The 14,136-nt window shown below is 35.9% G+C and overlaps 3 protein-coding genes across 3 annotated transcripts; all 3 read right to left on the reverse strand.

The window, feature by feature from the left end:
- Positions 1-1,928: 1,928 nt before the first annotated feature.
- Positions 1,929-3,474, reverse strand: BDB00DRAFT_788278 (uncharacterized protein; the record flags this gene model as incomplete). Its single annotated transcript, XM_053120783.1, has 2 exons — positions 1,929-1,955; positions 2,119-3,474. The coding sequence occupies 2 exons, from the start codon at positions 3,472-3,474 to the stop codon at positions 1,929-1,931; spliced, it is 1,383 nt and encodes a 460-aa protein (XP_052979313.1).
- An 827-nt stretch (positions 3,475-4,301) lies between these two features.
- On the reverse strand, positions 4,302-4,697 carry BDB00DRAFT_788279 (uncharacterized protein; the record flags this gene model as incomplete). Its single annotated transcript, XM_053120784.1, has 1 exon — positions 4,302-4,697. The coding sequence occupies one exon, from the start codon at positions 4,695-4,697 to the stop codon at positions 4,302-4,304; it is 396 nt and encodes a 131-aa protein (XP_052979314.1).
- Positions 4,698-5,498: 801 nt separating this feature from the next.
- On the reverse strand, positions 5,499-6,333 carry BDB00DRAFT_788280 (uncharacterized protein; the record flags this gene model as incomplete). Its single annotated transcript, XM_053120785.1, has 5 exons — positions 5,499-5,585; positions 5,614-5,647; positions 5,737-5,960; positions 6,059-6,212; positions 6,302-6,333. The coding sequence occupies 5 exons, from the start codon at positions 6,331-6,333 to the stop codon at positions 5,499-5,501; spliced, it is 531 nt and encodes a 176-aa protein (XP_052979315.1).
- Positions 6,334-14,136: the final 7,803 nt, after the last annotated feature.

Below are 14,136 nucleotides of genomic sequence, written 5' to 3' on the forward strand. Positions count from 1 at the left end.
TGTTCTGGTGGGATGGTCAGTTCATTTGTTTCTATTTGTTCGCGGGATACACGCATGATGCGTTTTGTTTTCGTTGAGTAGGCAGGATTGTTGAATTTGGGTTTGCTTAGAGTGGTTTTATATTGTTCTGATGGTTTGCGAGCTGACTTTTGGTATACTGATGTACCCCCCCTCCAGCTCTTTGGGTTCCTCAAAAAAGCGGCTAAGAAGATCAGCGAGTACGTTGGCTTCGCCAGGCACGTGAACTATGCGCATGTTGTATTCGAGAAGGAAATCGAGCCAGGAGACTAGCATGGGGTTATGATGAATATTCTTCTGTGTGTGAATATACGTGAGAGCTTTGTGATCGACGTATAGTGTAAAGGGATTGTGCCATAAGAATTGGGAAAATTTGCGGATGCCATATATACAGCTGAGTAACTCACGACGATTAGTAGAGTATGATCTTTCGGATTTGGTGAGCGAGCGAGCCATGAAGCCAGTATAGCGTTTTTTGCCATCGATTTCTTTGAACAATGCCGCTGCAATGCCCGTGCCACTAGCATCGACGATCAAGTTCATTGGTTTATCGAGCTGAGGGTAATGTAAGAGAGCGTTGTGCAGTAAGGCTTTTTTGCATGCATTGAAGTGGCGTGTATGTCGTTCTGTCCAGCGGTCGCCAATGATGCCAACATGGCGTAGTTCATCCAGCGGTGCTAAAAGAGTACCTGCGTAGACGAGATGATCGCGGAAGAAGTTGATGAGGCCACAGAATTTTTGTACTTCATGACCTGTTTTGGGTATAGGCCAGCTGTTGATGTTTGATAGTTTTCGGGTATCAAGAGATACGCCTTTACTAGAGATGCAGAAACCTAGCAAGTAGACGCTTGTTTGGGCAAATGAGCATTTGTGGCTGCTTAGAATTAATTTTGCGTCTGTAAGTTTTTTAATTACGTCGATCACCGTTTGCTGGTGTGTGGCAAGATCAGGTCCATGTATGACGATATCGTCAATAAAAAATTGGACGTGCTTCATATTATATAAGAGTGTGGCAATGGTTTTCTGTGCTACCGCACTAAGATGTTTGACACCGAACGGTGCTTTTTGAAAAGAATATTGCATGCCTTTGTGCGTGAATGTCAGTTTGTGCTGATCGGGTTCATGTACCGGAAAGCGGTGAAACATTTGGCGAATGTCCAATGTGGTAAAGACAACGGAACCAGACAGGGAGTTGAAAATGTCTTCTTTGATTAAAGGAAGAGGAAATTTCTCATCAGGCAGCATACTGTTTAGGTGACGGGGGTCAAGGCAGACGCGTTTGCCTGTTTTATTGCCATGCTCGTCTTTTTTGTCAGCCAGCAATAGAGGGAAATTCCATGCACAATTCGTGGGCGCTCTTTTGATAATTTTTTCATCGAGCCAGCCTTGTACTGTTTCATCGACAATGTGTTGGTCAGCGTAAGGAATGCGGTATTGTCTTTGGTTGACAGCCGCGCCTTCTGGTGTTTTTAAATATACGATGGATTCAGGAACAGTACAGGCTGATGTTTTGGAAATGTTCTGGTTTTCATCGAGAAAGGGCTGTATGGCTTGAAGGAATTTGTTGCGTTCTTCAGGTGTGCCATATGGAGAGTTGTTTGGTGTTGGTACATCTTTACCGCTCTCCAGGTCAATTTTCTTTTCGGTGGAATTATCTATTTCATCCCATTTATGGGCAACGCCCTGTAGGAAGATTCCGAGTTTAGGCAAAAGGTCTGAGCCAATGTATAGTTCGATATTGTCTTCCAGTTCCATTACTTCAAACGCGTGTGATGTGTGTAACCCATTATATTTTATTTGTTTGGTTTCGGTGATTCCGATGCGGTCAATATACATGTTTTTTGCAGCTAAGTGTAGTTTGCCCTTTGCAGGCGAATACGACCATGAATGTTTATTGATGAGTTTGATACTTATAGCAGACGCTTCACAACCAGTATCTATATAGCCCATGAATTTCTTGTTTTCTATTAAGATAGGTGTATATAGAGAATATGGTTTGTCTGTGAGTAGCTCGTTTGGAGGGTCACGTTTGGAGGATCTGATAGTTTTGTTTGTGTTTTGCTTACAGTGTTCGTTTTCTTTTGCGAATTCGAGGTCGACCATGTCTTCGACAAGGTCGTCAAGCTCGGAATCGCTGGCGTTTCCGCCGTTGTTTGATTGTTCTGTGCGCGTGACTGCGCGAATTCTTGGACCTGAGGAGGCGCCGGTGTTGCTGTTGTTATTGCTGCTGCTTTCTTTCGCCTTGTGTTCGTAGAATTCTGGGCATTTGTGTCCAACTGACCATGGCTTCTTGCACCATTTACAATTGTTGGTGGCAGTCATTTTGCCCAATTTTTTGCACTCGGCGGACGAATGATGAGCGCTGGGCCCATGGTATGAACAACCAACAGGACAGTGACTTTGCGAGCCTGCGGGTGTGTTTGATGAGTTTGTGTGTGTGCGGCGACGTGAGTGTGCGCGCGAGGAGGAATCCTCTGCAGCGTACGACTGCTGGTGAGTGCGCTTGTACACGGACACGGCTTGGGCGATCTCTAGGGCGGCAGAGACGGACTTCGGCAACTTCTTTCCTTTGCGGCCGTGCCAGGCGACCAACGTGTTTTCGCGAATGTGCGGCAGTAGCGAGGCCAGGAAGCGCAGGGCTAATTGTTGGCTATCCGTTATTTCTGCCTCGCGGGCAGCGGCGAGGAACCTCGTACCATAGTCGAGCGTACTTTCGTTGCTGCGCATGGTCATCGTGAACACCTCGGTGGCCTTGGCAATGATTTGATCAGATGACTCGAAGTGATGAAGGAATGTTTTCTTGGCCTTTTTCCATGACAGTCCCTTGCCCTTGAGCTCTCTTTCAACCCAGGCGTCATGGTCGTGGTGAATGGCGAGGGGGAGCCACTTTTCCCAGTCGCGGTCCAGATCACCTTCCATGGCGGACAATGCGAGCTCGAAGGTACGAGCGAAATGGCTTGGTGAGCTAAATACTTCCTTGTTGTGGCGCCAAATATGCGCACCGGAGAGCTGGAATACGGGTAAGTCCTTGTATGTCATTCGGCACGTGGGTTTCTTCTGCGTTGGTGCCTGTTCTGTTTCCTTGCCAGGTCGGTTATCCGCAGTCAGGTCCTTCAGGAGGTCTTGGAAGCGGTGGAGGTTTGCTTGAGCTTTTTTGATCCGAGAAGTCAGGGTCTTGCGCTCTTCATCGGCATCGTTCTTGGTGAGGGCGTGTGCGAGGCTGATGCCGAGTTCGCCAATGCGTTTCTTGTAGAAGTTGATGGACTTCTCGAAGACCACTTGGGGGTCGGCGTGCTCGGACTCCAGCGAACCTTGAAGATCGAGCTCTTGGTACTCGACGCCTTCCATTTCCGAGTTAGCTTGGGCCGGCGAGGATGTTTGTTCTTGGTTGATTTGGGGTTCATCGTCGGCACGGGGAGAAGAGGGGGTGGAGGTTTGTTGGTTGCTGTTGTTCATGGTAGATAATTCAAGTGAAAAAAAAATGTGGTATGAAAAGTGTTAGGTGAGATATTAGGAGACTGTCGAAGCACTTGAGAATCTTGGTAGGGTCTTTATTCAGGGTGAATTTGCGATCAAGGGATGTTACTAATGACTTTTGATACCACTATTTGTACTGTTTGAAAGGATTACGTGATGGGTGATTACTAGACGTTTTCCCATGGGTTAACTTTGTTAAGGAGAATAAGTGGTTATTTTACGATGTCGGGCAATATGGAGAATATTATGCGTGTGAGTCTTGATCCATGAAATTGGTGTAACAATGTATATGAGAGGATCGTTATAGCAGTGCTTAGAATACGACAGTTGACGGATTATTTCTGGGTCGTTACTGATATAACTCTTTTTGCAACTCGGTGTGTGGCACTGGTAACGATACCCCATAATATAAAAGCAGCTAAACAATTTAACTTAGGACAGAACTCTTTGATAACTAAGCATATCACATATATGGTGCCAAAATAATCGCTATTCAATCGTTACCTATCAATGTCTATTACTCTGCGCGCAAAAGGAGTCTTTGTATAACCGTTGTTTCCGAGAGTTACTTTGCAACCTGGGCACTTTAGTTTATTCTTAAAAAACTTTTGGAGCAGAAGATGAGGGAACCATAGAAACACACGTGGAAGATACAAGCTGCTTGGATCGATTTTTTTTCCATCCATCAATGCAAAGAAAGGAGACTTTGGGTGAACCCAAAATGTGCCGTTGTGATATTCTTGAGGCATATTATCCTGTTTATCGTTGTTCATGTCATCTCGTATGCGATCTTGAAGGCCAAAAAATTACTTTTCAAGTATACTGTCTTGATCTTCGCCTTCACGTTCGTCTTCCTCTGGAATCGGTGTATCTGCCTCTTCAGTCTCATCATCATCATCATCTCCAGTAGTGTCGATGTTGTTGCTTGTATTCGAGTCAACTTCTAGTAGCCCACGAATACTTGCTAATTCATCGACTTCAGCTGGTTCTTCCAAAGGCGTTCTGGGTAGCTCGGCAGACGTGCGTTCGTCGTTGCTGTTGCTGGTGTCGTTCCTGAAATCACTTGTTGCTGAATCAGTGAAATCTTGTGCGAAACAAAGCACAGACTGCCCTTGAGGTAAAGATTGCGAGTTTTTGGGTTTTCTTCCAGCATTAGGATTTTTTCCTCCTTTCTTTCTTCCAGGTTTTTTAAAATTGAACATTTTGACACTGTTGACACGGCCTTTGACAGTAGTAGTATTAGAAGAGATGAAACACTCTCGCCATGCACATGCAGATTGTTTATTTAGATCCCAGCAACAGTGTCATAGTCAAAATTTATTGGCCAGCCCAAAACGTCATGGTTGATTTTTATTGGACAGTGCTGCCTCATCCACACTACCCGTGCCGAAATTTTTATGATTTCGCAAGAGGGGTGATTGTAGGAGAAAATTTATATGAAAAGAATATTGGTATATACAATAGAAGACGACAAATGTAAATCAAATTATTGAGACACCTTGATTCGCTTTGATGGTGATGGTACAATAAAGTTTGGGGGAAGACACCAGTGAGTACCATTTTTTGACGATGTTATTCCTTGAGAAACATCATCCAACAAATCAGTGGTTCTATCTAAGATCTTTTTTCCATTGTATGCCAGGGTCATCAAGGGGAGTAATCGAGAAACCAAATTTGAGTCCCTATGTGGGAATCTCAATGGTTCTGTTTTCCTAACTCTAGTTATAAACCCAGCAGGAATGTTGACATCTAGAAGTGATGTGGTGCCACCTAAATGAATACATCAAAATATTCCCAAGTTAGTGGATGGCTCGTATATAGGCTGACATCTTTATCCATGAAATTGATACAAAAATCATACATACCTGTAATACTATAACCAATAACATGAGCTGTATGAAGAAGGCTCGAATCATAAGTAACCGAAAGCAACATGTCCCTCAAAACTAGCGGCATCTTCATTGAACAGTCACAGAATGCTTTAGTTTGGTCTCGCGCAGCACCTACGTCAGAACATCCAAGTTCTTCTGACCCATACTTGAACATCGTGTCTCCACGACGACCCATTTTTCGATTTGATATTGCTGTGACTGATGACAGTTGGCGAGATGAGTTTACCGCATTCGCATTTGCTTCACTAGAGACTTCGGTACTGTAGAATGAAAAATAAATATTAAGTTAGATCAATTTTAAATTCCATTTTGCTCCATTATCATAAACCCATTTATCTAATACTTTTACCCTTTTGCTACGATACCAGATCCATGAAATGCAGTACCAAAGAAACCAAATGGCAAATACTGTTGATCTGTTTCAGGTATACTCAGAATATCAAAAGAATGTGTTTTTAAGAAGAGGCGCGCAACATTCATCAACTCGGATGAAAACCAAACTTTCAAATGTTCAGCTGATGGATCATTGATTTCGATACTTCGTGCATATTTAAACACTTCAGCGCTTGTTTTCTATAAAGAAATCATTTAGTACTGTTGTTAGCGTTGTGTTGCTCTTGTTTATATAACTTTTATCATTCTTATTTTATTTTAGTGTTATATATACATACCAGCCCTTTCAAGTCCAAATAATATCGTTGAAGTTCTTCGGGATCATTGCATTCAAGTGGCCCCCCTTTGGTTTCTATCTCGTGTAACTCTGCCTCTGTGAAAACTTTCTTCCAGTTTTGATCAGTAATATCCAAGATAAGCGATTGAGAGGGACTAGAACAAAAAGAAATTCAGCAAGAATATTTATCAACTGATAATGGATGATTGTCTAACTCGAATTAAAGATGATGATTATTACTTACTGATAATAATGGCAGGTCAATGCAAAGTTCATTACTTTTTCTTCAACTGAAACTGGATCGGTTTCATCTTCCGTTGCTTGTGCTATTGTTGATTCCAAATACCAAAAATCTTCTTTATGTTCTTCTGTAAACTTCTTAAAACGTTCATATAACACCTCCTTTTGTTGTTCTGTGATTCTTGTCTTAAGGCTAGGTAAAGAAGATGGCGATGAATACGATAGTATATCTTGTAATGACACTTCATCAGTAGGTGTAGAAGCTGTAGTGGTTGTAATTGCTAAACGACGATCCACAGCTTTCCAAGATGCTCGGCCAAACTTTTAATACAAATAAGATTGATGAAATTAGTTCTCTTTTATAAATATCAGAGCTTTAAAACGAAGTGGTGATGCTTACCAAATCAATATTGTTTGCTGCTGCAATTTTCTTTACGCGTTTGATAAAAAAGCCTTTTGCTCCTCATATATTATCTTCTGCTTTAAGACTAGCGACAAGATGATCTTCGAAATGATCTAAGATTACAACTAATTCAATTTGTTCTAATTCATCTTTTTTTTCAAGTATGACATCCAAGATATCCATTATTTGATACAGAGGGTTGTTAATATATATGTATAGGACACTGTTCATGATCATTATAAAAATTACATAATCTATAAATTTTAAATAATCTATAAAAAATTATTATAAATATTATAATTTAATTTTTATCTTCTGGAATAACAACTGCTACAACTTTTTTTAATTTTTTATGTTTTAGTTGTACTTCTTCCATTATAGTATCCTCTTCATTATCACTAATTTCTACTTCATTATTTTCATTTATATTTGAACTTAAATTTAATTTTAAAATTTCTTTTTGTAATAATAACATTTCATTAAAATTTTTATCTATAGTTATTTTATCTGTAACTACAGGATTTTTCATCTCCTAGCGGACGTTTGAACTTTTATTTAGGCAGAGTGGACATAAATGTTAATCTGAGTGGACATGAATGAAAATCGAACTAGACATGAATGAAAATTGATCTAGACATGAATGAAAATCGATCTGGACATGAATGAAAATCGAACTGGACATGAATGAAAATCGAGCTGGACATGAATGAAAATCGAGCTGGACATGAATGAAAATCGATCTAGACATGAATAAAAATCGAGCTGGACATGAATGAAAATCGAGCTGGACATGAATAAAGATTGATCTGGACATGAATAAAGATTGATCCGGACATGAATAAAGATCGATCTGGACATGAATAAAGATTGATCTAGACATGAATAAGGATCGACCTGGACATGAATTAAAATCAATCTGGACTTGAGTAAAATCAATCTGGACAAGATAATAAACAATCTGTACGTGAATGAAAATCAATCTGGACAAGAATAATAATCAATCCAAATACAAATAATAGACAACCTGGACATAATAACAGTCAGCCTGGACATAGTTTTAGTCAACTAAGACTTCAAAAAAGTTGAAGAAGTAGATAATATATTAAGTGTAGCAGAGCAGATCAGCAGAATTTGTAAGAACTTAAGATATTCAATTCAAGTCAAGACATAATAAAAGTTAAGCAGTACAAAGCCAAAGTCAAGTAAGATATAGTATGGCTGTTTCACTCGTGATAGGAAGCTTTCAGGCTAACGTACAGGAAATGGCAAGAGTGCGTTAGAGACTCACTGTGTGCACAAGCCTACTATTTTGCTGTGGGAACAGGGTCTGAACGTTAAATTGGAGGGTGGTGGCTGAGGTAGGTGGAAAGTGTGGGGTTTGTTAGCGGAAGCAGGGAGGAAAAAACAACAACAACCAAAGATCCGTTTTTTTTTTCTCATTACCATTCGCCTTGCAAATCAACAGCTGCGACACACACTTGTAAATGGCTCCTACTCTCTTCACGATGAATAGAAGAAAAAAGAAAACAAAACGGCACAATCCACGGATTTCTTGAAAAACGAAATGAAGGTAATTGTTTTCTAATAAAAAAAGCGCTTGCTCAAGATTTGTAAGGAGTAGACCGCCGTTACTGCTTAAAAAACGCCGGGTAAGTGAACAAGGGAAGGAAAAGGTTATCGGTTGTGCTTGGGGTATAGCTTTAGTGAACATATGCTCATTCAGAATTACTGTTTCTTTCTCTTTTTCTCTGTATATACTTGATGCACCATCTTGCACCATTCCAACTTCAAACTTACGTGCGTAATACAACATCGTCTTCGACTTGCATAATCGATTCGTACTCACAACAACAACGACGCAACAATCTTCTTCTCCATTACTCAAACACAATCATATACAACATGACGCTGATCCGCCATTGGCTTGCAAAACATACAACCTGACGCGATTACTTTGCTCCTTTTGCATATACCAACATTAACATCGCCGGTCTTGATGGATAAATGAGCTGTAGATAGCTGGAAGGATAACTGACGGGTTTCTTTCCTTTTGAGTTGATGTGGATTGGATGAAAATAAAGTATGATGACCGTTATATAAGAAAGATAACAAAGAAGGTTTTACAAGAGTTATACAAGTGCGAAGGATGTTGTTTCGTGGATACGGATGGTTTTTGTAATTTTTGACATTGCGTGGCAGAGAGTCTGGTGCCATTCACAGTCTCGCGTTTGTGAGCCCATTTGTATCCACACAATTCCGAGATGCGATCCTTGAAGATCTGCCATTGAGCAGCAGGAACGCACACGATTTCATCAGGAATGAGTGCAAGAACGCCAGGTACAGTCGAGTGAGAGAGAGCGTTGCGAATGTTGTCAAGGGTAGTAACTTGTCGGTTGTTCATAGTTGTTGTTATTAACAACAAATAAAGTTGCTGTTGTAATAGCAAAAAAACTTCCTCCTTCATAACAACAAACGCCTTTTCTTTTTTGTCCCTGCCATATTATCATCACCGCCCAGAGCTATATCTATAGTTTTTATAGAAGCACTTGTAATAATATGCAATCCCATCCCACACCCGTTTATGCAGACAACTAAAACATAATGACTACATAATGTATGATCTTTTACTTTTATTTTTTTATCCCAACCATAACATCTACAGTAACAATAATAAAACCCTACATTCCACCCATCAGCATATATAACTACCTTATCCATCAAGACCGGCAATTTTCGTGTTGGCATATGCAAAAAGAAAAAGGTAATCGTCGTTGCCATCGTGTGTGTGCGAGTACAGTGGATTGCAGAGGAGGATTATAGCTGTGGTAGTGTGTATGCATCATAGGAATATAATTATCATCACATTGATGTGTATACAAACAGCAAAGAAAGAGATGGCCGTCATTACGATGATGATGTGCTTGAGCGTAAAGTATCAAAACAAAAGACCGGCGTCATAGTCGTCATCGTGTAATATGGGCGTACATGATAGTGAAAGGCAAATGCGTCAGGCTGTATATTTTGCAAGTCAATGGCGGATCAGCGTCATGTTGTATATGATTGTGTTTGAGTAATGGAGAAAAAATTGTTGCGTCGTTGTTGTTGTGAGTACGAATCGATTATGCAAGTCGAAGACGATGTTGTATTACGCACGTAAGTTTGACGTTGGAATGGTACAAGATGGTGCATAAGTATATACATAGAAAAAGAGAAAGAAGCAGTAATTCTGAATGGGCATATCTCCACTAAAGCTATACCTCAAGCACACCCGATAACCTTTTCCTTCCTTTGTTCACTTACCCAGCGTTTTTTTAAGCAGCAGTAACGGCGGTCTACTCCTTACAAATCTTGAGCAAGCGCTTTTTTTTTTTAGAAAACAATTACCTTCATTTCGTTTTTCAAGAAATCCGTGGATTGTGCCGTTTTGTTTTCTTTTTTCTTCTATTCATTGTGAAGAGAGTAGGAGCCATTTACAAGTGTGCGTCGCAGCTGTTGATTTGCAAGGCGAATGGTAATGAGAAAAAAAAAACGGATCTTTGGTTGTTGTTGTTTTTTCCTCCCTGCTTCCGCTAACAACCCCACACTTTCCACCTACCTCAGCCACCACCCTCCAATTTAACGTTCAGACCCTGTTCCCACAGCAAAATAGTAGGCTTGTGCACACAGTGAGTCTCTAACGCACTCTTGCCATTTCCTGTACGTTAGCCTGAAAGCTTCCTATCACGAGTGAAACAGCCATACTATATCTTACTTGACTTTGGCTTTGTACTGCTTAACTTTTATCATGTCTTGACTTGAATTGAAAATCTTAAGTACTTGCAAATTCTGCTGATCTGCACTACTATACTTAATATATTATCTACTTCTTCAACTTTTTTGAAGTCTTAGTTGACTAAAACTATGTCCAGGCTGACTGTTATTATGTCCAGGTTGTCTATTATTTGTATTTGGATTGATTATTATTCTTGTCCAGATTGATTTTCATTCACGTACAGATTGTTTATTATCTTGTCCAGATTGATTTTACTCATGTCCAGATTGATTTTAATTCATGTCCAGGTCGATCCTTATTCATGTCCAGATCAATCTTTATTCATATCCAGATCGATCTTTATTCATGTCCGGATCAATCTTTATTCATGTCCAGATCAATCTTTATTCATGTCCAGATCAATCTTTATTCATGTCCAGCTCGATTTTCATTCATGTCCAGCTCGATTTTTATTCATGTCTAGATCGATTTTCATTCATGTCCAGCTCGATTTTCATTCATGTCTAGCTCGATTTTCATTCATGTCCAGTTCGATTTTCATTCATGTCCAGATCGATTTTCATTCATGTCTAGATCAATTTTCATTCATGTCCAGTTCGATTTTCATTCATGTCCACTCAGATTAACATTCATGTCCACTCTGCCTAAATAAAAGTTCAAACGTCCGCTAGGAGATGAAAAATCCTGTACTATATCTATTTTACGATCAATTGTAGGAAACTCAAAATTATCTGTATACCACAATTTATGATGTGGTTGTGATGGAATTTATATTTATCTACCATTTTCCAAATATTCTTTAATAAACAAGCTAATTTAAATTGGAAATTATAATATTTAATATCTGTTATTTGCATTGCTGATGTATTATTATTAAATCGATTAAATTTTGATGCTAATACAGAAAATTGATCTTCAATTTCAGAACGAAAACTACCAAATCTTTTATTATATTGTAATTCTATTGCTGTTAAATTCTTATTATTTTCTTTTCTTATAGGATAAACAAAATTTTTATTTGAAAAATCTTTTCCTTTATTTAGACTTTCTTCTTTAAATTTATTATTATATATATTATAACCACCATCCATTGCTAAACAATCTCCTATATGCATCTTATTATATAATTTCATTTCAAGAAACATTGTTCCATCACTGCCTTTACCACATTTATCACTTTTAGATATATATATAATCATTTGGTTACTATCAACAACTATTTGGGTTCTTAATCCAGGACCATCTAATTTATATGATTTTATATCTTTTGTTTTTGTATCAGGATCATAATATTTTATTTTGCCATCATGACCATCAATATATAATGTCACATTTTTAAATGATGATGGATTATTTAATAAAGATGATATAATTCTAATTTTTATATTTGAAAACATTTTATTTAAATCTGTATCAATTTTTTTTATTAATCTTCTATAATTAGAATGCCAAAATTTTTTATATAGATGAATAATCATAAATTTTAAATTATTAATTATATATAATTTAAGGAAAGTTTTTATTATTGAAAACACGTAATGGGCTTGGACACCCTCACCAACCCATTACCTCTAAATCTCATTGTCAAGTTAGGCTGCGTCCAGGTGTTCCTTGCCTAAAGGAGGGGGTGCTCATTACCATTCCGCTACTTTCAATTATTAAAATTATTTATGTTTTATTTTACAAATTTTTATTTATTATGAATAATATGTTTTAGTTTCTTTTTTTTACAATGGTAAAAATTATTAATATTCTTTTTAATAAATAAATAATGATAAATAATTTTAAATTTTATATATTTTTAAATTATTTTTTTAATATCTTAAATTTATAAATATAAACTAACAAAATATTTATATTAAATATCAAATTGTACTTTATTTATTATATATAAATCAATAATACATTTTATTGTTATAATTTATTCATCTCATTTGATATCCATATTCCTCTTTTAACCATTTAACATTTTCATCTACCTTTTCCACCATTTTTTTTATATTTTTTGTTAAATATGATGGATCATAACTAATAATATCAACAATTGACCATTCTTTTGTAATATATTTATACCATATTTCTTTTGCTTTTAATTTACCATATTTATCCTGATTTATATCAAACCCATATGTTAAACATTGTTTATCTAATTTTAATAAATCATTATATAAATTTTCTTTTTTTCTTTTACCAATGGTTTCAATATATACTTTATGATCATCATAATTAAGATAATTTTCATTTTTTATATCTTTTTTACCAACAAATTCTATATATATTTCCATATTCTTTTTATTTTTTTTAATATATTCAGAAACAGCTATTTTATATAAACTATATTTTTCTTTATAATAATTTAAAATAGTTTCTTTTTTATCTTTAATATCATATATTTTTAAATAAAATTTTTTAGCACACCATCTTTTTTCTTTTATTTTATTATCTAATACACTATTTATTTTTTTTATTTCTTTTTTTATTTTATTTTTATCTTCATCATTTTTCATACTCATAACAATACAATTTCCAAACATTTCCATAAAAACTTTCATATACTCAGTAATATCAACATTAATACTATTTAATTTATACATATTTAATATGATTATTTTTTTTAAATAATAAAATTCAATTGTTTTCTATTATATGCGATGAATAATCATTAATTTTAAATTATTAATTATATATAATTTAAGGAAAGTTTTTATTATTGAAAACACGTAATGGGCTTGGACACCCTCACCAACCCATTACCTCTAAATCTCATTGTCAAGTTAGGCTGCGTCCAGGTGTTCCTTGCCTAAAGGAGGGGGTGCTCATTACCATTCCGCTACTTTCAATTATTAAAATTATTTATGTTTTATTTTACAAATTTTTATTTATTATGAATAATATGTTTTAGTTTCTTTTTTTTACAATGGTAAAAATTATTAATATTCTTTTTAATAAATAAATAATGATAAATAATTTTAAATTTTATATATTTTTAAATTATTTTTTTAATATCTTAAATTTATAAATATAAACTAACAAAATATTTATATTAAATATCAAATTGTACTTTATTTATTATATATAAATCAATAATACATTTTATTGTTATAATTTATTCATCATAGTGAGTAATATGTAGTATATGACATAAATTCATGCATATCCCTACCTGATTTACCACTTACCATATGATATAAGATTAATAAACCTTTATCAATTTCCTTATATGGACCAGGGTATTCAGAAGTACTATAAATACAGTTTAAAAAATAAAAAACAGGAATATATCCTAATTGATTTAATAAAACATCCTTTACTATTTTAATATTATTATTTTTTATATCTTTGATTTCTGTACAATGGTTATATTTGTTATTTAAGATATTCCAATTTTTATCTAAAAATATCCATTGTTCTGCAATTAATTTATTTATTTATTTCATTATTTAATATATCATTTAAATTATTATCATTATCCATATTTTATTTTTTTATTATATAATAATTCAATTTTATTTTAATTAAAAATCTTATTTTTTATAGGAATAATATTATCAGTATCTTAGTAAACAGTCTGCTATAGAAACAATTAATTTTTTTCAATTGTATTATTGCTAGTGATTACCTTTGTCTGAAGGTTTCTTCTCTAGCGCCGCAGTAGTGGTTTGAG

The sequence above is a fragment of the Zychaea mexicana genome (assembly GCF_025766255.1).
Source record: "Zychaea mexicana strain RSA 1403 chromosome Unknown BDB00scaffold_40, whole genome shotgun sequence".
Lineage (NCBI taxonomy): Eukaryota > Fungi > Mucoromycota > Mucoromycetes > Mucorales > Lichtheimiaceae > Zychaea > Zychaea mexicana.